Consider the following 24,846-nt stretch of genomic DNA (forward strand, 5'->3'; position numbering starts at 1 on the left):
AGATGCGTTGTGGCGTCAGGACCTTGAGCTGTCACCGCGTGGGGCGCCCGCGCGGAGGGTGGGAAGGTGGCGGCGCGGGCGGGGGGGGGGGCGCGGACAGGGCGGGAAAGAGGAGGTGGGCGGGAGGGAGAGGAACCTAGGACGCTAGCTGCCCGCGCGCGCGCCTCCAGGCGCCTCAGCCCGCCTTTCCCGCGCGCGCTGGGCGCAGAACGGTTCTGGGCTCTGAGGAGGTGGGGGGCGAGCGGGCGCGCGCAGGGAGGGCGGGTGCGCGCGTGCGGGGCGGGGATGGGCTGGGGGCGGCGCGTGGGTCTCAGTTTGCTATCGGGGGGCGGGCGCCGAGCTGCCTACCTCTGAAGTCAAAAGGCGGCGCAGCGGCCGCCGAGCTCGGCGGCGGCAAGAACATGGTGCGCCGACTCTTGATCACAGTGCGGATTCGGCGCGCGTACGGCCCGCCGCGAGTCAGGGCTTTCGTCGTGCAGATCGCGCGGCCAGCGCGTGAGTGGGCAGCGCCGGTCGTGCGGGCCGCTGCGGACCTCGTGCTGATGCTAGTGAGGAGCCAGCGCAGAGCGCAGCAACCACATCCTAGACCAGGTAGGAAAGGCCTCGAAAATCCCGGGCGCAGTCGGCCCTTGGGTGATTTTGTTTGATGTAAGCTAATACACAGATAAATCATCTCCAGACGAGGTTGGAGGAGGTTGTTTCGGCGTGGGTGGAGGCTCCTTCCACTTTCTCTCCATACGGGTTACAGTTACTTAGAGGTGCTGTTCTCCCAGTATGTGAAGCCCGGAGCCGCCTTCACACACCTCCTTAATCCCTTGAAACTCTGGGGGAAACCGGGAGATTCTAAACCCACTTTAGAAGTCAGTCACTCCTGAATTTCCTGAGTGGGAATCAGTAAACACACACACACACACACACACACAAGGTGTATTTCTAAGGCACTTTATTGCGCCCTGGAGGAAAGTATCACTAACGGTCTTAGTTTTCTGGAGGCCGCCTTTTTCCTCCCCAGTCTTCCTGACTCGTCAACCCTCCCTCCTTCCAGTAGTGGAGGACGTTTGAGGGTGCGGGCTCGCACAGAGTTTAACTTCCCGAAATAGTAACATTGATCTTGATCGAAGGATCAGTAACTGCTAAGAGGAGCAATCACTTGCTTGTGCAGTCAGTGGAGAGTCAAACTTTCGCAGTGAGATGCAGGTTTCTTCTTTAGCGGCCTGGTATATCTAAGTACTTGGGACAATGCCCGTATGTTTAGCAGAAGGCAGAACTACAGTGGGGAGTCTAAGGATCGCACCGATCATATTTTAGTCATCTCAGGCCCCAATTAACAGGCCCCAAATGAGGCCTACTTCTTGAAAGACAGAATTCTAGGTAGTTTTGTCCTCAAATAAGATAAATCTTTACATAGTCGATGTAATTTCCTATGACGAGGATAGTTGAAATATATATATATAGCTACAATATATAGAGTCCTAATTAGAACTTGGGTAATGAATCCAAAAACAATTTAATGGGGCTTCATTTTTGTGACCTTCCTTGTGGCATTATTTCCCCATGAATATGTGTTTTGAAAAAGCAAAGGTCAGCAGAGGGGGAATTATTTTTTATTGTAACGTTAATAGACTTTTTGACATGTAAATGTAAAACTGTTAACACTATCAGTGTTTAATCAGGTGCCTCAATTTCTATTGGCAAAAATCTACAAACAATTTATAGGAAAAATACACATTTTCTTTTTCATATTATTATTAAAGTTCAGGGGGTTTTTTGGAATTAGTAGAAGGAGCTTGTAAAGAATTTCAAGGCATGTTGCTGGTCTTGATTTCAGTTCATTTTAAAACATTAACAGGATCCTATTTTTTAAAACGGTGCTTTATCCGTACCAGCAAGCATTTAGCCACTATGATGTGTTTTTGAATATCTTAGTTTTTTAATATTATTCTCTATATAAAGTTATTTTATTTAAATTATTAAGTTACATCCAAAACTCTATAGTAACAAAGTAGAAAAATTTAATCTATGTAAATACTGTAATTATGTGTTTTCTATTTTAGGAATACATAATATAATATTGTGATTATTTTAAGTTAGAGAAATATTCATTTTATAATATATTTATTGTATAAGTGTTAAAAATATAAAAATGATAGATTCATTGAGAATAGCCATTCATTTCTTGTTATTTAGGTATAAATCAATTTTCAGGAATGAAAGTTATTTTTAAATGCATTGACTATATGAAAAGCCCAATTTTCAGCAAATATCTGAAGACAGAACACATGACGTAGATAGAATAGAATATGTTTTGAAAATATGTGCAATTCTCCAACTTCATATATAAAATTTTACACATATACAAACATCTACAAGTATTAATTATAAGTGACATGTAATTATATATTTCACATTAATATATATTATGTCTATGGTTATACTGATTTAAGAATATATATGGGTGGTAATTATGTTGGGACTCATACAATTCCTTGAGAGCAATAGCGCTAAAAACTAACTTGTATGAATTATTTAATACTAATGCAGACCTGTAAGGTGTTATTATTTTAACATATTTTTAGAGTTTTGCAAACATGTTCATTATGACTTTTCTTATATAACTGGAAACTGTATATAATAAAATTCCACGTTACTAGTTTCTTATCCACACGTGCCTGATGAATTACACTAATTGACTCGTTACTTCTACCTTGGTGTGTTTACAAACTAGTCATATTTTTCTGAAATTAAATATTTATTTGTTTACTGTTATGTGGGAACTCTTAGGGTTTTTCCCCTCCTTTAACAGCATAGTGTCCTCTCAAGGTAAGCACTATACGGTTAGCATAAACCATTATTCCCAATGTGTACATGATCCCTAGCTTGTATTATGTTCTAAATGAACAATAATTCTTTCAGACATCAAGATTTAATATTCACTTACTTCTTTGGGGACTCTTGAATTTTAAAAAGTCCATTCTCATCCTAAGGTAACAACAACACAGCCTATTGCTGTCTATATCCAACAGTATTTTACAGGTCTGCTAATTACATGTTAGTTCATCACAAGTAACTAACACGGTAGGGTTAAGCTAAACCATTTTCCCAACATGTGAATGACACCTGATAGTAAAGTGATCTACATCATCTCAAAAATACCTTCTTAAAGGAAGGCTGAACATTTGGCCCAGTGTTTTTGCTCTTTTAAAACCTTTAGTACTTTTTGAGAAGCATGACAATCTCACTTGCCCCAGTCCATCCTAAAACACCCTAGGCCAGAGAATCCTTCTCTCTGCTACAAAATCCAACCTCATAAAGAGTTTTTATGGTGCTTTATTTCTACAGTTTAAATAATGTAAACAATGGGTATAGTTTCATTTTCTAAACATAAAATTATAATATTGAATAGCTTTAAAAAAAACTACAGTTTTCTAAATTCTGATTTTCACATACCTGATGACTAATATTGTGTCTGTTTATTGACTGAAGATTAATGCACTTTCCTAAACACCTCACTGGCAAGAACATTTTTACATTATGTATCAAGAACTTGTAAAATATCCATATACTTTTATTCAGTTTTTCTATATGTAGGCATTATTTTAAGGAAAGAAAGATTCTGACAAAGAGCAATACAAACAGATAAATAGTAGCAGGAAATTGAAAATTGCCTAAAATTCTAGCAATCACATTGTTAAATTATGTTCAATTATACCTATACTCTGGAATTATGGTCTGAAATATTTCAGCTGGAATGTAACAGACAATCATCATGTTTTTGGAGAATATTTAATAGAATGTAAAATTATTACATTATAAAGGTAGGTGATTTCCTTTTTTTTAAAAAAAAAAGTAAGATTTAAAGCAATAAACAATTCTTATTCTTGCTTTTCCTCTCCGTCTCTCTCTGTTTCTCTCGTTCTTTCTCTACACATACACATACATACGCACACACACACAGCAATGTATCAGAATATCTATAGTGGCTTCCTCAGGATGGTTGGTGATCTTTATTTCTTCATTACACTTTTGTGTCTTCCAAAGTGCTATGACCATCACCAGTTTAAAAAAAAAAGTTATTTTCATACAGTACAGATGAACTAAGAGCTTACTTAGCGTTAGTTGGGGAAGGAGTGAGAAAGGGTGAGGAAAATAAGTTGTACGCGTATCCTATATAAGAAGGTGGCTTTAAGGTCTGGAGAAAGCCTGAGAGGGTTCTGACTTCAGACTTTAGGGCACGCTGTGCCTATTCACAACGTAGTTCGTTTTTAAATAAATGATAAATGCGTGGCTATACCTGTTTCCAAGGCGCCTGGGTGTTAGGCCTCTCTGGTCCCAGCACTTGCCCCTCCTCGGGATCCCCTTCTCCCAAGTCCTCCCTGGACGACTTCAGGGTGGGGCTCTCCACTTCCCAGAGCTGGGCTGGGGTCGCAGCGGGTGTCCCCAGGACCCCAGAGTAGGAAGTGAGACTCGAAGTTGCTCGGACCTCGCCTCCTTCACCTCTCAACTCCAACCACCCTCCTTGACTCATCCCTCACCCTCTCAATGCTTAGAGATGCTTCGGATGCCGGAGATTTTATTGGCCGCTGGGGTAGGACACAGGCCCACTTATCACCTAACGACGCGAACGCACCCAGCCCTTCTATTTTTAGCCTCCTCTGGGCCTCGCCCCTCACCCCAACTATTTCCGCAGGTAATATTTCATTAGAGTAACAGAGCAGAGCAGGAGTTAAACGCAGAGCAGGATGGGGGCTGCCCTGGGTGAGGAAGGGGTGGGGACAGGCGGAGTCTGAGTGGGCTTCGTGGCTTCCAGAGGGGTGCAAGGTATGACAGGGGACATCTCTGTGTCACCTCCACCAGCGTGAAACTGACTAGGCCTTTTTTTCTGGAAGGGAGGGAGCGGGATGGGACAGGTTCACTCCGAGGCACGGAACGGAACGAGAGATGGTGAGGTGCACTTCCAAGACTAGGCGGCTATTCCATTACCTTCCAGGCTAGGTGGTGACCAGAGTATTGAAAGGCCTCGTTTTCTTTGTTTCTCTGTCTGGGGTGCAAGGTGGTATAAAGAATGGCCCGTCATATTTTTCTAGTGATGATGTCTCTCAATAGTTTTCTTCTTATACTGAAGCTTTCCTCATGTTTGTAAACTTTCTCCTTTAGTCAAGACATTCAAATAAAATCATTTATTAGAATGAAAAAACATGAGTCAGTATTAAAATAAGGTCAACTTCTATGTCAGTAAGCCAACCGATGGAGAAAACCTTAGGAATAAATAAAGGCTTTGTTCATAGGAGAAGGAAGGTGCTTTTAAAGACTGCTCCATCTTAGAAAATGCCCACCAATCTGGGGTCTCCGCAGAGTCACCATATCCTAATTCATGGTATTTCACTGTGTGTTCAGCAATCCCATGTGTACTGACAATTGTTGAATTTACTAAATGTCAATAACATTTGTTTTTTAAAGAAAGAGGATTGAAGAAAATCTCTGCCTGTCAGTGCAGTTTTCTAGTTCATAAACCCTGGAATGATTGTTGCAGTTGGGTAGAACTGCATAATCAGAAAGAAGTAATAAAGGAGAAAAAATTAAAATGTCAACTACAAGATTTAAAATTACAGTGCCTCAGAGGTCCTTTGAAAAAGAATAAGTTGATTTTTATTTTTTATCACAAATGACTTTTTAATTCTTCTTCAACTAGCTCTCAATTTTCCCCTTTACCTTCAAAAAGAAAATCTCAGAATTTATTTACATGGTTACGAAGCCAGTAGGAGTTTTTTCTCAGGGAAAAAAAGTTTTGTAGATTGTAGAGGTTCAGAACTATATGAACAAAGACATGTAATCTCTTAAACAAATTGCAACTAATAAAATTGTGCAATCAGAGTGGTGTTAATATATATGCCCTTACTTTCTTAATTTAAGCATGAGAGTAATGTGACGTCAAAGAAGTAAGGCAAAGGTTATCAGCAGCATCCTTACCTGGGCTGCTGTTTAAAATACATATTTCTGGAGCTCATCCTCAGAATATGTGATTCAGCAGATTTGCTATGGGTCCCAAGAATCTGCATTTTACAGCATTTAAGGGGGATTCTGTTAGGAGGTGGCTCCTTGGGACAAATATGGCCAACATTGCTTTTTTAAACCTTATTTTTGCTCATTTATTTTTGAATCGAGGTTTAGCCTTTTAGATAAGATTTAAAATTTTAGAATCACACTTTGGGTGCCAGGAAGGACACTGAGAATCTGAATAAATCATTGGAGGAGCTATTTTACCAAATGAAGGATACCCTTTATTATTATTATGTGATCCTTCATCTGAATTGGAAAAAATTATCTCTTAGATGCCAGATCTCTACAATCAGAACACATTTTGGGGCGAAGAATGTAACAGAATACACTTGTGCATTAAAGCTTGTAGCACCAGCCAGAAAATTTCCACAAAAGACATCACCTTTTTGAAACACTACATACACTTACTGTTGTTTACATAGGATGGATGGTCCTCGATAGATAGATAGAGTAATAAGTAATAAGGGATTTCTTTTATTTTACTTTATCTTCCAAACCAGAAACCAGGCAGTAAACATAACAACGTAAAATTATGTAAGAGAAGAAAAAGAAAACATAAAAGTATTCCACAGATTTAAATTATATTTATTTATGATCAAGGCAAAATTGCAGTAGAACGTAGCCATAACAGAATAAAGCACTTATAGATAAAATGAGCAGTCTTTGTGTCTATAAAAGCACATTGATGAGGGAGAAATATGTAGAATAATGTAAGCTAAAGAATAATTTGCTATTATAAGTAAAACTAAAATATTATGCCTTCCAACTTATAATCATAATTTTTCTGCTTTTCAACTACATTTTTCTAATGTTACACCTGTTACTTTGCTGATGTATCGGGGGGAAAGCTTACGTTTTACTTTCTTTTTTTGAGTGCCACCATTTTCTTGCTCTGAATCTCTCAGGCTGCCAGACCATCTGACTCAGCAATTGTACAACTCTTTCACCCAATTTAAAGAAACAGCAGCTATCCAAACACAATGAATCCCCCCAGTTGCAAATCTTTCCCAACCTGTAGAACTAGCAGTATATTTTAATTCTGAAATAATTGTTAAATGTACATACAACATGGGACACTTTGAATTTTACTCCATTCAATTTACATGCTGAATAATTGAAACTGAATATATTTTATGTAACACAATTTTTGAAAGAAGCTTATTGAAACTTTCTTCTAAAAGCATATGGTCAAGTTTGCTTTCTCTTTTCCCTCAAAATAATTATGAGGAGCTTAACAGTAATAGAGCACGTCAACTTACATTATCTTATTTAATTGTCACATTATCCTTATGTTTTAGGGATTTTATTGTCTCATTTCATGGACTGGAGACTGAGGCTCTGATAGGTTGCATGGTCTGTCAAAAGTCATTGACTAGTAACTCTTGCCAATTTGAACTAGGCGTGCTTCTTGCCCCAAATGCCCTAACTTAGCCCTTTATAACTGCCTCTTGAGTGAATACATGTTATATATATATATATATATATATATATATATACATGCACATATATATACCTATATGTGTGTATATATGTATATGGTTTCAGTTCCATCTCTTATAGTTAGTTGTTGTTTTGTAAATTGCTTAACTCCCTTGGATCTCTGTTTTACTCAGCATGAGCCACATATGTTCTAGCAAATATATATTTAATTAGGTGAAAGAAAAGTTCTGAAAAATAGGGCAGTTTAATAACTGAAGTCCTAAAAGCCATTGAATCTCATAATAAAACAAGAAAATTAACTTCTTTCAGAAATTCATTTCTTGCCCAGAATAAAACTAATTCAAAACTCCCTTATAAATTAAGTATAAATTACTCACACTTCAATTTAAGAGCAGTAAATAGGAAACCTATGCACCAGCATAGGAATCACTTGAAGCACGAAGTAGAAATGTCACTTTCTTGGAATATATGATCTGTGATTAGATTCCATTTCCTTTACTTACTAGCTGTGTGGTATTAGGACTAAGTACTTAAAGCTCTCAATGCTTCCACTTTCTTATCTGTAAACCTAAGGTGGTACCCTATAGTACTCATCCATTAAGAACTAGATAAAATAGTATGTGCAAAGAGATGTTTGCATATACTATCACATACATTTGATATGTATGATACATACATACAAATGTATGTATCACATACATTTGTCAATTATTGTTAAAGTGCCTAATTAAACTAATCCTTAAAAGTACATTAGTTTACTTTTACAGTAAATGCCTTCTTAACTATAATTTAATTATTTAGAGTAGCTAGAAATTCCTCAACTCCATTTTAAAGAACATGCATATCATAATAAAAATACATTTATTCAAATCCCTGGCATATTCCAAGGTGTCAGGTAAATTTGTACAAAAAATCATTGTAAACTTGTACAGAAGCCCAATATGATGGCCTTTACAGTGTGATTCTAAACTTTTCTAGTATTCGTAATTACTAAATAGCTATTAAACAATAGTCATGAACTTGTTTTCTAAGATAAGAAATTAAATTAGTTTTAGAAAACTGAAAAAAGTTATTAACTTGCCTTCAATTTATCAAAAAATTCAATAACCCCAAATAATAATTTCTGGAGGGAACACTGAGATAATGGGCTCTCAATTCCTTCAGAACAGTTGCTGCAGTCTGAATATCTGAATCAATAGCTTCGGCACAGAATTTTCTAAAAACTCTTTAGTGTGAAGAGTGTGCATGCGTGTGTGTGTGTGTGTGTGTGTGTGTGTGTGTGTGGTGGAAGGAAAGAGGGGAAGAAGCATTAAAGTCATCCTCAAAACCTCCAAAATGTCTGCTTTGGAAGGTGGCCTGCAGCTATTATTCACATTTAGTAGGATATCAAAGAGACAAAATATGTTAAATATACTTCCTTAGGCAAAATTGACTTAGGTATATAAAATTAGTGCAGAGAAACATAAAGTATGCTCTGTTATCATTGCCTTTAAAAAATGAAGTCTGGGAGTTATCATCTTAACCATAAGAAAGAGAAATATAAAACTATACCCTCAACCCTGAGACTCAAAGGAAAACATCAGTGGGAATGTTAAATCTGTAAGTGAAAGGTGCTAAAACATGAATAGGAAGCATTTTCTGATTTATTCAGGATTGATGTATATCATCATGAAGTTGATTCCTTCCAGAGGAGTTTAATCCCGTATTGGGTGAAGAATGTGACTCCAGGAAGAGTGATCCAACACAGAAAATTTTCTTATGATCTTTTACAATATCAGAGGATAGTTTGGCTTCAGAATTTTCAGAAGTCCAGGAAAGGCAAAAAAAAAAAAAAAAAAAGATAACAGTTAGACTCTAGAACTCCAAGAAGGCAGGCTACTCTTAAGGGATAGTTGTGGGGAGGGTGGTAACTAGGTCTCCCTTTGAAGAGGAAAGCTTCAATATAGATGTTTCCCCAAAATCAGAGTATCCTAAATCATCGTTAAACCCAGTCAATCAACCATGAACACTCAACTTCCACCAAGAGTGAAAACTGAACACAATATTACTGCTCTGTGAGTTTCACTTTCTCAAGGCAATAATAGCACATACGAGCATCAGCAGGATAGGCAGAAATGGAATACTGTATGTGTTCAAGGTTAACAATTAAGAGAGCAACACGTGTTTGAAAGGAGAAAATCTGTGCAATCAGGGAGGAAAACGAGGGAGGTTGGGAATAGAGGTTTAGAGAAGGTAAACTTTATAATTTCTCCTATAATTTTGCCTATAGCTTCCCCATTGTACTTTCTACTTGAACTGCACTCCAAGGACTGGCTGTGGGTAGCAATGAACGCAGAGGAAACATTGAACACCGTGACACACTCCATCATCACTTCCCATGATTTCATGAAAGTTTTTGTGGAAGTACTTTTATTATAACACAGCCAACTTTATTACAAAGAAGCTCTGTTTTCATGGGGTTAGAATCAAAGAAGACAGAGTTAATCACACTTTCTGGAAGGGAGTTTGCTTGTTCAAACCACAGATACCTGCCAGAATGTATAGTAATGAGAAAAAAATACCCAAGAGGAAATTGACTTTGATGGCCTAAATGAATAAGAAGATAGTAAATGTCATATCCTTAAAAAAAAAAAGTAAGTTCCATTTATTGAGAGCCCACTGTGTGCCTAGATTTTTCTATATCTGACATTCTTTATTCCTTATAATAACCCTATGAACTATGTTTTATTCCCCACTTTGAGAGGTGAGGAAATGGAGGATCAGAAAGTTTATGTAATTTATTCAAGTCAGCAGAACTGGTAAATGAGGGATGAGGGCTACCTGAGTATGCAGACTGAGATTGTCCCATTACCTATGCTGCATTTGTGTCTTCTCCAAGATTATTATTTAAGGCTGTGGTTGGCATCCTCACCAACCACATTTGTCGCAGTCAGTGTAAGTAGCTGTGGCCATAGAAAGAACATGAAGAGAGGACTGGGTTTAAGACCTGCAGGAAACACTTATTTGCTGGGTAACCATGGCAATGCACACCCCTCCATTTCCTTATCTATAAATCATAGGGGTAGCTTTATGAAAAACAATTTTTCAATATGTGTCACAAGACTTAGATTCTTTGAAAACCTGCAGTACTATTTGTTGTAGCAATTAGAAACACCTTAAATATATGACAACAGGAGCATCAGTAGGTAAACTGGAGCTTTTTTTCCCCAGTGGAGTATGTTGTAGCTATTAAAAGTAGTGTTTATAAAGCAATTTTGGAGAATTTGGGAAAATGCTCTAATGATGAGTGAAAGGAAAAACTCATTTCAAAATTGTATTATATCCACAAGCACTCAGCAAGGATAAAAGACAGGAAGGAAATATTTCAAAATGTTATTGTTTCCGTGTAGTATAATTTTTCATTTTCTTTATGAAGCTCATTTCTTACATTTTTTTACATATGTGAACTATAATCAGGAAAAAATCATTCAAAAATGAGAGGACTGGATTAAGTCACTTTGAGGGACTTCAAGATCCAAATTTCTATCACTATGTGTATGATTATCCAAGAATAATCACACAGAAGCACAGTAATTCCCGAAGGTGGAAATCCTGTCACCTTGGGTCCAGAATTTACAACCTGCCTGATGGCACAGTTCTCAAAGAAAAGAAAGCATTGCTGAGTTGTCCACCATGTCCTGTACAAATCAATCAGCAGGGAAACATAGTGGGGAGAGTGTGCACGTCTCAGACAGAACTGGGAACCTTGAGCTTGGACTCCATCTCCTTGTACCTTATGACTTAAGCACTCTGGGCTTCTTTTCTAATTAATGAAGAAAGGATACTACTCTGTATTCCACAGGACAGTCATGGGAAATGACATATGTAAAGCTGCTTAATGCTTATCACATAGTTGGGGTTCAATAAATGGTAGCCATTATGATTTTGCTGGCAACTTTGAATGCATTTTCTATTGTTTCTGTTTCTGTCTGTCTGTCTCTCTCCTGTAATTATATGCTTTACTTATTTTTTCCCTCAGGATGAGGCTAATTCTAATCCTCCATATCTGTGCATGTAAACAAATTATGCACGTATGCACACAAATACATACTGTATCTATTGAGATATATATATATATATACATACCATATATACATAAAGAGAGAGAGAGAGACACACACACACACACACACACACACACACACACACACACACACACACACACACACAGTGCTAGTCTTTTAGTTTTTTTCAACTGGCCAAGTAGCCACAAATAGGCATAAGTAATTCAACAAAAGAAACTTCTCAACAAACAAAAACAGACATTTACAAAACAATTGAGTTAGGGAGTGATTGTTTTCATGAGCTTCAAAGGTTCCTCATTTCACAAGACTCCACTCTAGAGATATTTTTAAGAGTAAACTCCTTACATAGATTTAAAATTACATTTGTTTTGCACACAATTTAGAAAAGACATCTGCTATATAACAAGTTATCCTCAAAATGATCTTGGGAAGATGATGATAGATACTACAGATTCTATACCCAGTTAATACTTTGGAAAATAAGACTGAAAAATTAGGACTTACCTATAATTATGTATCAGGTTTATAATAAGTTAAAGGGATTTTGAGTTTTGTGCTCTTTGCCCAAATCCTGTTTGAGCAGGAAGATAAATTTTACAATAACTGAGTGAAAGTGAAAAGAGCTATCATAGAGTCCCTAAAAGAGTGCCTTATTCGTAGCAGATACTCAATAATTGTGCTGTATTAAATTTAGTTAGAGAATAGTAAAAAGGTAAAGAAAATATCCTCCATCTTGAATTTTCCAAAGATCTAATCCCTGGGGGCACATTCCTGTGTCTTAACTAACCTGTGACAGAGGTCTGCTCTTTTTCTCAGAGGTCTCCCTTTTTGTTAAAGTTACCTTTTATCCTTGTGGAAAAATAAATAATTAAAGGAAAACCTTGCATTTGTTGCCATTTTTCACCCAAGAAAGTCCTTCCTTCCCATTTAAAATACCCAGATCGGACACTGAGCCCTTAGAATTCTTACCCAGGGGCACTTTGAGGGGCACTTTTCTTAGCTGAACAACTATCTCTTGAGGTACAGTTGTTATTATGCCCACTTTGTAGATGCAGATATCAAAGCCAGAATAAAGTATTACTTTCTCAAGGTAATAAAGTCGGTGGTGGAGCTAGGCCTGTGGTCTTTACTTTGGCAACTCTTTCTATATTAAAAGGGGTACATGAAATTATTCTTCCGTTGCTTTAGTCTTCAAATAATCCTCTACCGCACCCAGCATTCCACCCTAGAGCCCATCTATTCAGGCTTAACCCAGCTATGTCCAGAAGCTCCATTAACAGAGCATACCTGCTCTGATAAGCTATTTCCTAAGGAGGTCTTGTTAATTATTGGATCCTCTCCAGACCCTGAAATGCAACATCTTTTTCCTGATAACACAGGTCTGAATTGTCAGTTGTCAGAGTGCATCCTCCTTCTCCTATACTGTTAATGTAGGCTCCCCTAAAGCGTGCATTCCAATTCCAGACCAACTTCCTCCTCCAGAGAATCAAACATGTCGATGGTTGCTACCAATTTACCCTCTTGACTAAGGACCCTTCTTTTTTTGTATACACAACTTAAAGCCAAGTGCCTGACATATAGTATGAACTCAGTTACTCTTTGTCAAATAAGGTTATGAATGATGGTTTTCAGAAAAGCAATGCTCAATGCTTATTTGTCTAATAAAATGTATTATGTTTACTTAATTAATTATATGGCTAATATATACATATAGTACAAAATCCAAACAATACAAGTTGTAGAGTGTGACAAGAAAATCACATGCCCATCCCAGTTCCCCATTTCTTCTCCCCACAGTTAACAGACTTTTCTATATCTGTCCAGAGGTATTCTATATATATTTTATTTTTAACCTCAAACTATATTTTTAACAATTCTTTTATAACAATACTAATATTAAATATGGTAAACAGATGTATGCTTTTGTGTGTATTGCCTCACTTGATATAATAACCTCATGAGATATAAAGGTAGAGCAAGATAGAGTCCATTTTAAGGATATGGACGTTGAAGCTAAGAATAGCCTCAAAGGATTTCACAATCAAAAAGCATGTTGATAGACAGTCAAATCAGGACTGTCACTTGGTCCCAGTTCAGAGCTGTTTATCCAATACCCTTTATTTTCCTCATAAAATGATGTTAGTTTACATATGATGTATTTGCATATTATGCATATCATACCTTGCCAATCCTGCAGTGCCTTGTAAGAACCAGAACCTAATTTCAGAATACTACCTTCTCAAATGTCTTTCTTTCTCTTTCTGGTGATGTGTTGAATTAATGTTCACATCTAGAATACTATTCTTGGATTTGTAGGGTCACAGGAGCACCATCATTGCAAGGCTTCCTTTAATTTAAAGAGTCAGATGCCCCTCTAGTGTCACCGACCCTCAGCTGGGTTCTCCAGGCTGATGAAAAGCCTTCTAAGTCCGACTTAGCCCATCCCTCTTTCCTCATAACATATCCTAAACCTTCAGCACTCTCACTTCCTAGCCCACCATCTTATCATCACTGAAAACAAGCCAGCCTCTTTGTTCATGGAAGGAAGTGTTTCAACTTCCTCCCTGCCCTGACCTTTTCTCCCTTCTCAAATCTAGCTGAATCTCCTGCATCCAAATTTGTGATGACTCCCTGTGCCTTATATTCCTTTGCTTCCTTACTTTTTAGATGGCTCAGGTCCTCAGAAATACCCTATCTTGCCTATGTCCTCAGTTTCTCTTTTTTTTTCTCTCTCCTAACTGTTCTTCCTGTCACCTGGCACTTTTCCTTTAGGGTACGTGTGTGCTCAGGCCTCTTGCACCTTCCCTCTGCCTCCCCTCACCACTCACTGCCTTGAGCTATCACAGCTAACCTGTGAAAGAGTAGCCTGCACAGAGCGTCCCCACTTCCTCGGCATCCCATTCACTCCTGGTTTTCCTCCTGACACTCTGAGCAGCACTTAGCAGACGCCTTTGCAGGCTTTCCTTCCAGAAGTTTATTTTTCCGGTTTCTCACCATGCATCCCAGTAAATTACTTTCAGTTTTCCCAAACTTCTTTGCTCTCACTTCTGCCTGGAACATCTTTCTTCTTCTTTTCCATCTTTATACTCCTACACTTTTCAAGACTAAGGTGAGCTTCCAGCATCCATGAAGACTTTGCCTAAGCCACCAGAATGAGTTTGGTTCCATTTGCATTTTCTTGTGTCATCCTCTGTTTCCCTTTGCTCTTCTACACACATTACACATAATGCATCATTTAATCCCTACAACAACTCTTTGAGGCGAGTACTATTATCCCAGTTATACAAATGAAAAAACTGAGGTCCAGGTACATTAAGTTACTTTGTTATAGAGCAATTAAGTGAAAAGTCTAGATCTGAACCCAGGCATTCCAACTCAAGCCCATATGTTTAACATCTTCTACCCACCCCCTGCACTCTACCTTTAACCTGTGAGCTTGTTGAATGAACATTCATTTTTTTAAATGAATAATCTTAAAAAACTGATCAGAATTGAGACAGGTTTTTATTTCATAGTATAGATTTTCAAAACTGCCAACACAGCACAAACCTAAATAAGGCCATGACATCCTCAGGGAAGAAGAGAAGAAAGAAAGTTTGAGGAGGGTAATGGAAATAACCAACAAACTTTAGAATTTTGGAAGCTTTTTGACATACATCGCCTTATTTTATCATTCCATGAAATATATTATGACTCCATTTTACACGTGGGGAATCTGAGACTGGGATAACCAGCACCAGGATCCTGGGGTTTATATTTTATTTCTTCTGAGGATTTTCCCCTCAGGTCTGAGCTGATATACATGAGTAAATTGGGAGTTTGGTAGTTCTTTAAAAGAAAAACTAGGAAAGCTTTCATACTATTATTAACTACTTATTTACACAAGATTTCCAGTGGAGTATGGGATCAACTTCCAGAACAAAGGGGCCATACTCAAGGATACCATAATCTTTGGGGAACTCAACTGTAAGTGCTGGAGCTAACGCATACATGTCTAAAACCTGCTCTTGAAGAAAGTCAATCTCCATGTCTGTATATAACGCATCCAAGGGATGTTTTTATATGGTTTTATCACCCATTTCCTCCAGTAACCGTCCAATATATTGTATGAGAGTTTAAAGAGTTCCTGATGTAGGAATCTATAGTTGAGTTTTAGAAGAATTTCTGAATTCCCTAAAAGTTATATGTGCCAGTGAACACACTTTTTAAATAAAATTGCATACTTTATTTTTTGAGGAGAGGATATATAGCTTTCAACAGGTTCTCCAAAGGGCCTACTCTCCCTGCCCTAAGATTAGGAAACATCATTTTAGTGATGAGAACTAATTTTGATATTAGTCCAAAAAGCCGGACATATTACAAGGGAAATCTGTTCCCTCCATCCCATCACCACAACGGCTATTTTCCCCTCCCCCATGATACAATACCTTAAGCTACATTAAAAGAATTTTATGTTCTCTACCACAGTTTGAATTTTCCACACCATTGTTGCCCTAATGATTGAGAGGTGCCAGGAGGAAAATATAAATGGCACAGTGATGGATTTTTATAATGGATTTGATACCCCATAAGTGTTTTAATTGGCATCACTTAAAACTTCATGTGTTGTCTAATCTAACAGCAACTGAAAGTACAGTCAGGTATTCTGGGTCTTCAGGAGGAGTCAAGTCTGTCATACGGAGTGAAGTAAGTCAGAAAGAGAAAAACCGAATACCGTATGCTAAAGCATATATATGGGATCTTAAAAAAAAGGTTCTGAAGAACCTAGGGGCAGGAAAGGAATAAAGACACAGACGTAGAGAATGGACTTGAGGACACGGGGAGGGGGAAGGGTAAGCTGGGACAAAGTGAGAGAGTGGCATGGACATATATACACTACCAAATGTAAAATAGATAGCTAGTGGGAAGCAGCCGCATAGCACAGGGAGATCAGCTCAGTGCTTTGTGACCACCTAGAGGGGCGGGATAGGGAGGGTGGGAGGGAGAAGCAAGAGGGAGGAGATATGGGGATATATGTATAGCTGATTCACTTTGTTATAAAGTAGAAACTAACACACCATTGTAAAGCAATTATACTCCAATAAAGATGTTAAAAAAAAAAGAGTCAAGCAGGTACTGAAACATAACTTTTAAAATAGAGCTGGGTTATGTAGTAGACAGATGAAGCATGTGATTAAGGCATCTGCAAAGCCTGAGCAACCCAGTCTTTTAAAAAAGTATATATATGTGTGTGTGTGGTGTGTGTGTATATATATATGTATATATATGTGTGTGTGTGTGTGTAATAACCACAGGATAAATTAGAAACTTGGATTTTCTTTTGCTTATTATCCTCTTCATTCTGTTAAACTTTTCATTAAATATGTCGGCTTTTGGAGGATGTCTATCATTGTTTCGGTGATTAAGGTCTTCTTGCCTTCCCTTTTGTATAATATGGATAATTCTACCCGAAGCATTTTCTTCTTTGTGTCTCATAACAGGATTGCAAAAGAATCCTCAAAATGGATAATTTAAGAGCTAACAGGCATTAGCTTAGGATGTGTGACACTGTTCTAAATACTTATGCGTATATCAATTCATTTAAAACTCAGAACAGTCCTGTGAAGTAGGGACGACTCTTATCCCCCCCCCCGCCGCCGCATTTTATAACTAAGAAAATTTTAAGGTTTTTCCAGTAGGAAGGAGAGGTGTAGGGGGAGGGACAGAAGCGGCGCCAGGACAGTGTGTGAGCCTGGTCTCTGAGTCAACTCTGAATGCAACTCTGCCCCTAGAGCGCTGAGCACTTTTTCTGGTCTAGGAGGAATTATTTATTAAGAACGGAGCCTATCAGCCCAGTGACTCGCTTGCCACTTTCCTATCTGCTTATAGGCAGAAATCTCCACCATCCCTGTTAAATAGACCTCATCTTCTCGGAGCCAGCCCGTATACTAGGCACTAGTACCAGGCATTGTGTAAGCCTCGGAAACGCTCTCTCCCGACATCCGTTTTCATGTGTGTGGAGGGAGGGAGGCACAGGCTGGCGGGTGAGCCCACTCTCCAAAATGAACGTTTGAGCTAGAATTTCTGGCATAGCAGAGCCAGCGCGCGATATCCAAGTGCTGAGTGTTGGAGGGGGAGTGTGTCGTCTGAAAGAAGGGAAGGCTCATGGTGGCATGGGTGATATCGATCCTCGGCTCTTACCGCGAGGACAGGCTGGCCGTTTCTTCTGATTAAAAGAGGAAGCAATACTTTGCCTAGGACACCAAACACATTGGTTCGAACTTGGCAGTTAGGAATCCCGTGCAGCTCTCTAATGCCAGGCAGGGTGTACACGAAAGGAATTTCGCTTTGGTGGAACGAACTCGCTCAGAGCTGCGCGTGCGCCTCTGCTGGGGGTGGGGGCGCAGCGCTGGGAGGAGGGCGCGGGGGACGCGGGGAGGGGGGCAGGTGGGAGGGCCCTGGGTGCCCTCCAGCCGGGGCTCCGCCGCGCTCCAGGGGCGGACCGCTTCCGGCCGGTGCCCCCAGGCGGGCGGGCGGAGGACTCGTGACTGCGGAGGCATGAAGTGGGGCCCATTCAGCGGTGTCTCATTTGCAGCGCGTTGGGAGCAAAAGGCGCCTCCTGGAAGAACGCGTGGAGGGCGCTCTCCGGGGTGGAAAGAGTCCGCGGGAGGAGTCGAGGAGCGGAGTCTGGGGGCCGCTTCCGCGGGCCCTGGAGGAGGGAAAAGGAGGGGCGGGCTGCTCCCGGGCGGCCGGGGCGGGCCGCCTGCACTCCAAGGAGGCGGGAGAGGGAGAGTGAGGGAGCGAGGGGCGAGCGTTGGGGAGCAGCATGGAGACCTCGGCTGACTGGCTGGCCACCGCCGCCGCCCGGGGCCGGGCTGACGAGGTGCGAGCGCTGCTCGAGGCGGGGGCGCCGGCCCACGCGCCGAACCGTTACGGTCGGAGCCCGATTCAGGTAGGTCGGCAGGCCTGCCGCGGGAAGGTGGAGGCGGAGCGGGGCGGGGGGATGGCGGGCGACTTAGAAGGACGAGGTTGGCCGGTGGATCGGAACCAGGTAAGCGTTTCTTGGTAAAGGGGAGACTTCCTGGGAAGTTTTCAGACGGAGGTCGGAGTCGGAGACCTCCTCTCGGCGACGCCCAGGGGGCTCAGGAAGCCACCGGAGGACTGAAAGGCACATGGGGTTCAGATCTCTAGACTGGTGTGAAGATCTAGAGGGGAGAGCCTATTTGTGTTCATATAAACCGAGGTATGCTCTTCATCAGATGCGAAATTGACGAACATTTGGGGTAAGAGTTTAAAGAAATGGAAGATTTGCTGGACCACTTAACCCCGAACTCACTGAATGGGGAATGGAGCTGATCATCTTCTTTGTTGGGAGTGGGGGGAGGGATTTCAGTGGAAATCTCCTGCTGTGTATGTTGGAATAAAGGTCGATTTAAATTTTTCAGAAGTAACTACACATCGTGTTTGTTTTTTTTAACCGAGTAAGGAAAATATATGCTTGTTAGGAAATAGACATATCTGAAGAAAAACGTTAATGTAACCTTGCCTGAAATAATGCTGTCAATTTAGTTAACCACTTGGGGAGTATCTCCTATCATTTTGGGTATTTTAAACTTACTTGATATAGGTTAATTTATTTGAGAGTTTTCAATTCCTCAGAGTTTAAAAATGTCATTTCTCCCCTCCCCACTCTAGTTTTGTGTGTGTGAGGGTGTGTTGAGTTCGTTTTTCTGTTGTTTTTTGCCTTCACTAACTTCCTAAATCTGAGGCTAAAGACACATTCTTCTTGGCAGTCACTACCCTTGTTTTACGCCCAGTTTTGACAATGATTTCTGATTCTGAAAAACAAAATTTATATGAAGCAAATGCACATTGCAAAAACTCCAGCCTAACAAGACAAAGGAAAAGTAACTCCACTTGGAACTTAACAGATTTCACAAGTGAATCTTCCTTTCCTGAAACTATGCTACACAGGATAAATTTTACACACTTTTAGATACAGATATAAAAATAAAACTAAAATACCTTCAAATTTGAGATTATTTGGGATTTGAAATGTGGAGAGATTTGGGGAGAGAAAGGTTGAATGGTTGTAGAAGAGAAGCATTGAGTCCTTTTTAAAAAATGCATGCCTGAGTCATAATTAGATATCTCTAAAATTTTGCCAGCACCTTGCAGACTGGGCGTTCAGCCTTCGAGTTCTAGAAGGTGTTAGATGAGACCTTATTGTTTAAATACAAAAAGAAAGTTGGATAATTAATTTTAAATCATTTTTAAAATAGGATAAAAGCATAAACAAAAGGGGGTATGATTTTAGTTTTGAACCCTAACCAAATTTGTGTTTAATAGAAAAATACTTAGTTTATAGAAAAATTTTAATTACTAAATTAAATTTAGGTCATCAAGTTAACTTAGGCACCCTATAAATATTAGTTTGTTTGATTAAGTTTCTTTTTGCTTTGGATTGCTATTGTTTAAGTATTTAAATGTTGTGTTACTGTGACATATAATAAAACATTTAAAACCAATTTTATGACTAAGATGAAGGACTTTATTTATCCAACCCAACTAATATATTTTCACTTGCATTATATACAGGAATGGAAGTGTGCAGACATGTACTAGCTCTGGCACTTGCAGTAGAGCTTCCAAAACATTATGACATCATCCTTGGGTGTGGCCCCTTTGTTTTGGAAATTAACCCATAATCTATTAGAAATCTAATAGTGTAAATAAGTAGTTAATAATATTGTGACAGTTTCACCAGTTTTTCTTTTAAAACAATTCTTTCTTCTAATGCACTGCATTAGTTTTTCTTTCTTTTTGTAGCTGTAAGTTGGTTCACTTATATTTTCTCTCTGTCTTTTTGAAAATTAAATCAGTTTCACTTTCTCCAGGACAGGAATCAACAAACATACTGTAACTTGGTATGATTCTGTTATGATTGGTTTGGACAGATTAATTTGTGTTTAATACAGAATGTAACTAAAAATAAGTAATTCCTCTTTATACAGTCACTATGGTCTAGCTAATATAACCAAATAATGGTTACCCTAAAAAAAGAATAGTCTACCACCACCACGCACCATGTAACACTCAAACTGTAAGGTTGCCGTGATTGTGAACACCATTTCAAAATTCCTCTTTAGTAATGGCTTTGTATCAAAGATTATTTAGGAACCAAATGAGGTGAGCACCCCCCTACTTAGTGAACTCTCAGAGTGTAATCTTGGAAGGTGTCTGAGTTTCCTATTTCTGCTATAACAAATTACCACAAATTTAGTATCAACATAAATTTACTATTTTATGTTCTGGAAGTCAGAAGTCTAAAATGGATCCACGGGGTTGCACTCCTGTTGGGAGTTCTAAGGAAGAATCCATTTCCTTGTCTTTTCTAACGTCTAGTGACAGTCAACTTTCCTTGGCTCTTGGCCCCTGCATCTTCTCTCTGACCTCTGCTTCCATTCATATATCTTCTCTCTGACTGTGCCCTTTTTATAAGGAAACATGTAATTAAGTTGAGCCCACCCTGACAATACAAGTTAATCTCCCTCAAAATCCTTAATTTAACCACATCTGCAAAGTCCCCTTTGCCATACAAGGTAATATATTCACAGCTTTTGAGTGTTAGGAAGTGGACATCTTTGGGGGGCATTATTTAGTTTACCAGAAGAAGGAATTTTAGGGCTGGTTAGACAAACTTTCTCATTTTATTCTTAAAGAAATTGAAGTTTAACGTTCAGGGAAACCAAGGGTAGCTTAAAGTTTTGCAAGAATTAAGTTTTTGTCATTTTTTTTCATTTTTGCTTTTAAACAATTACCACGTTCTGGGCTTGGATATACAGCAGTGAGCCATAGAAAATCTCCGAGCCTTACATAATTTCATATCAAAATGAGGAAGAAAATAGAGGAGGTTAGGCTGTAGTAAAAGCCAGCTTGTTCCTCACCCTTTTGCTGTTGTCTGTGACTCTGGCAGTTTTCTGTGCGTGGCTGGAACCCTGCAGAACGTTGGAGAATATAACAGAATGTGTACAGGAAAATGGAATAGGTAGGAGAACTGGCTAAGCGAGCTGGTAACTGAAAGAAAGTAGTAACTAGACACCTGTGGCTTGTAAGGGCGTCTGCACGGGCTGGGGGCTCCGCAAATAGTTTCTTTAATCCTGCCCTTGTCCCCACCCCGGTCCTGACCGCTCTGCTCTCTCCGGCAGGTCATGATGATGGGCAGCGCCCGCGTGGCCGAGCTGCTGCTGCTCCACGGTGCGGACCCCAACTGCGCGGACCCCGCCACCCTCACCCGACCCGTGCACGACGCCGCCCGGGAGGGCTTCCTGGACACGTTGGTGGCGCTGCACCGAGCCGGGGCGCGGCTGGACGTGCGCGACGCCTGGGGCCGCCTGCCCGTGGACCTGGCTGAGGAGCGGGGCCACCGCGACGTCGCCCGCTACCTGCGCGCTGCTGCAGGGGGCACCGAAGGCGGGAGCCACGCCCTCGCAGACTCCGCGGAAGGTCCCGCAGGTGAGGTGGCTGATCCACGAGTTTGAACTCAGCTTCCGCAGCCCAGCGCACTCACTTTTCGGAAGAGAAAGTTGGGCCCAGGAGACTAGGGTATTTGGTCCTACCTCAGCTCACCCTGCCAACCCGTGGGACAACTCCAGTCTCCCGATCGCGCTGCCTCGTTAGGACTGCAGACGGGAAATAGCCCAAGATGGAATGTCGCACGTTAAAGCCCATCCCATAAACCGTGCCTCCCATCCCCTAAACACTTGAGAACCAGACGGTGGAAAATTGAGCACTCCGGAGGCTAGAGGTCTAGTGGCCCCTCTTCCTGCAAATTAGCTGGCTAGCAGCATCCTTTCAACGGCCCCCAGTTTCCCCACTAGTTTAACAAGGTCGCTGAATCAACCCTGGAATTTCCAAAGCCAACTGCGCGTGGCATCATCTGGCAGAGATCTATCATTCCCGTCTCTATTGCAAAACTCTGCTAAATCCGACCTTCCGCTCTATGCGGTGGAGTTTTTCAGAGCTCCCCCAGTGGGTTCTGAGGGCGACTGGGATGGAGACCTCGCCAACTCTCGCAGTCTGCACACTGGGATTCGCTGTACTCTCTGAGAAACAGAGACTCTCTTAAGCTTTTCCCTCTCTTAAGCATTCTGTTATGATGGATATGTGGACCTCCTTCCCTTTTCCTACGACCACGAGGACTTCTTTTCCCTTGGCCCATTTCCCCCACTTCACTCCTACCTGCTTAAAGTACCAACTTTACTCTGACTTTTTTCTGAAGGGGGAATCATTTTATCTACCTATCTATCTACCTACCTACCTATCTATCTATAGCAATATACGAAATTACGCGAAAATTTAAGGTAAACCCTGACTTCGAAGAGACTGAAATCTATCGTATTTTGGCTCAGAACTGGGGCACTAGGCTCCCTGTGCCTTAGGCGAGCCTAGGAGGACAGAGTAGAAAGGCTTGCTCTGGACCTTTGGGAGATGTCTTGAGTGCTAGGCCTTGGGTGTGAGAGGCACCCATATCTCCTTTAGCCTGCCACCCTCTCTCTCCTCCAGCTGAAGCTTCCGTATGGAATGCGGCATAGGACTAGGGGCCAATCACAGGGCTGTTGGGCGGAGCAAGAACTGGGAAGAGCTGAAGAGAAGGATTTAGATGATCGAGTTGGGCCACAGGCAAATGAATAATCAAACCTAAGATATTTAACCCAGGTACACACCATCCCTCCCTCCTTCCCTTCCTCCCTCCCTTCCTTCCTTCCTATTTTTTAAGTTCCTACTTGCGTGATCAGCCCCGTTCTAGATCAGACACAAAAGTGAATAGGACAAAATGGGAATCCTGCCCTCATAGAGCTTACATTCTGGGAAGTAGATTTTTAAGCAATATAACTGTATTTCGAAGAGTGAGTTTGTAAAACCGATGTGGTGGATAAGAGTGAAGTGTGAATAGGCGGGGAGACTATCTTAAGAGTGGTCAGAGAACCTGAGTCATGAGAAGAGATTAGCCACGGGAGGCAGAGAAACTCGAGTGCAAAAACTTACATGAAAAAGAGCGTGACAGTTTAAGAGGACCCAAAGGCCAGCTGGAGCGAGTACACGAGATCAAAGAGGAGGGCAGAGGCCAGATAACGTAGTAGTGGCCCTGTAAGTCAAAAAAAAAAAAAGGATGTTAGGTCAAAACATGGATTTTGTTCTAGAAACGTTAGGAAGCCATTAGCAGGTTTGGGAGATAGGGTCTGGGAAAGAAGATACGACTGGAACGAAAGGTTCTCACACTGCGGAGCGCCCCTGAGACTGAGGTGCTCTCTGGTTATGCGAGTTCGCCGAATCGCTGTGCGTCAGGTGCAAGAGATACCTGGGGACGTTCGAAGGGCAAAGCGACCCCTTCACCTCCAGTCGCCTGGCATTATGTGTGGCAAACAACTTGGCACTCGTTATAGACCTGCTTGGTTCTCGCAACCCCGCAAGTTGCGCGGCTGCTGTCTCCCTGCCCTCGTCGGGCGCGTCCCGAGAGCGGGAGCGGCCTGGCGAGCCCGGAGCAGCCCGGCGGGTCAAGCGGACGCGCTGCGAGATCGGGAAGGCTCGAGAGTGCGGCGGCGGCTGGGAGGGTCCAGACTCCCTAGACAGACGCTGGGCTGAGGGTTGGTGGATGTTAAGAAGCTGTGTCTGCATAGCCAGTGGGGGGCTGCGATAGAGGAGGGAGGGGTCGCACGTCTTTGACTTCTGGTTTCTAATGTCTTTTTTCTTTCTGCCGTCTACAGACAGTCCCGCCCTAAAGAATCCTTGAAATCTAGAGACACTTCGACTACGTATTTGATCTTCAGTCGTCGAAGTTTGAATACAAGAACTACCCCCACCATATCTGTCTTCCCTGCGTAGTTCCAATTCATCAAATAACGCTTTTTAAAAATTGGAACTGCCTCCCCCTTCCTTCCCTTAAATTTTGCTATAAAATTAAAAAAAAACAAAACCCGACACTGTTCTTGTCTTTTCATCGTGTTGGAGTTTTCGGGAGTCAGTACTCAGGCTCTGGGAACACATCTAAGCGGGCACTTCCTCTTTCGAGCCTCGCACCCGCCAGGCGCTGAGGATATTACAGCCATTTTGTGAACTAGGAAAACGAAGCTTAAATGGCTTACGTGACGCTTCTTGTGTCAAACTGCCCGCAAGGGGCGGAGCCAAGGCGCAAAAAATTTTAAAACAAATAGGGTTCTTTCCGTTCACTCAGTCAACATTTATTGAGCACCTATTATGGCACCTTACCAGGGGTATAGTTGGGGGGGCGGGGGGAACAGATGTC

General features: G+C 41.1%; 1 protein-coding gene across 2 annotated transcripts; it reads left to right on the plus strand.

The window, feature by feature from the left end:
* Nucleotides 1–401: 401 nt before the first annotated feature.
* On the plus strand, nt 402–24,521 carry LOC113610608 (cyclin-dependent kinase inhibitor 2A-like). 2 transcript variants are annotated; one of them, XM_027088915.1, is made up of 3 exons: nt 402–591; nt 21,749–22,055; nt 24,308–24,521. In XM_027088915.1, exons 2-3 carry the CDS (start codon nt 21,752–21,754, stop codon nt 24,331–24,333), a joined length of 330 nt encoding a protein of 109 aa, XP_026944716.1. In that variant the 5' UTR covers nt 402–591; nt 21,749–21,751; the 3' UTR covers nt 24,334–24,521. The 2 variants fall into 2 exon arrangements, with proteins under 2 accessions (XP_026944716.1, XP_026944715.1); XM_027088914.1 differs by lacking the exon at nt 402–591 and adding an exon at nt 18,046–18,492.
* The last annotated feature ends 325 nt before the right edge of the window (nt 24,522–24,846 follow it).

This window comes from Aethalodelphis obliquidens, unplaced genomic scaffold (genome assembly GCF_003676395.1).
Source record: "Aethalodelphis obliquidens isolate GAN/ISIS:26980383/991018 unplaced genomic scaffold, ASM367639v1 scaffold64, whole genome shotgun sequence".
NCBI lineage: Eukaryota > Metazoa > Chordata > Mammalia > Artiodactyla > Delphinidae > Aethalodelphis > Aethalodelphis obliquidens.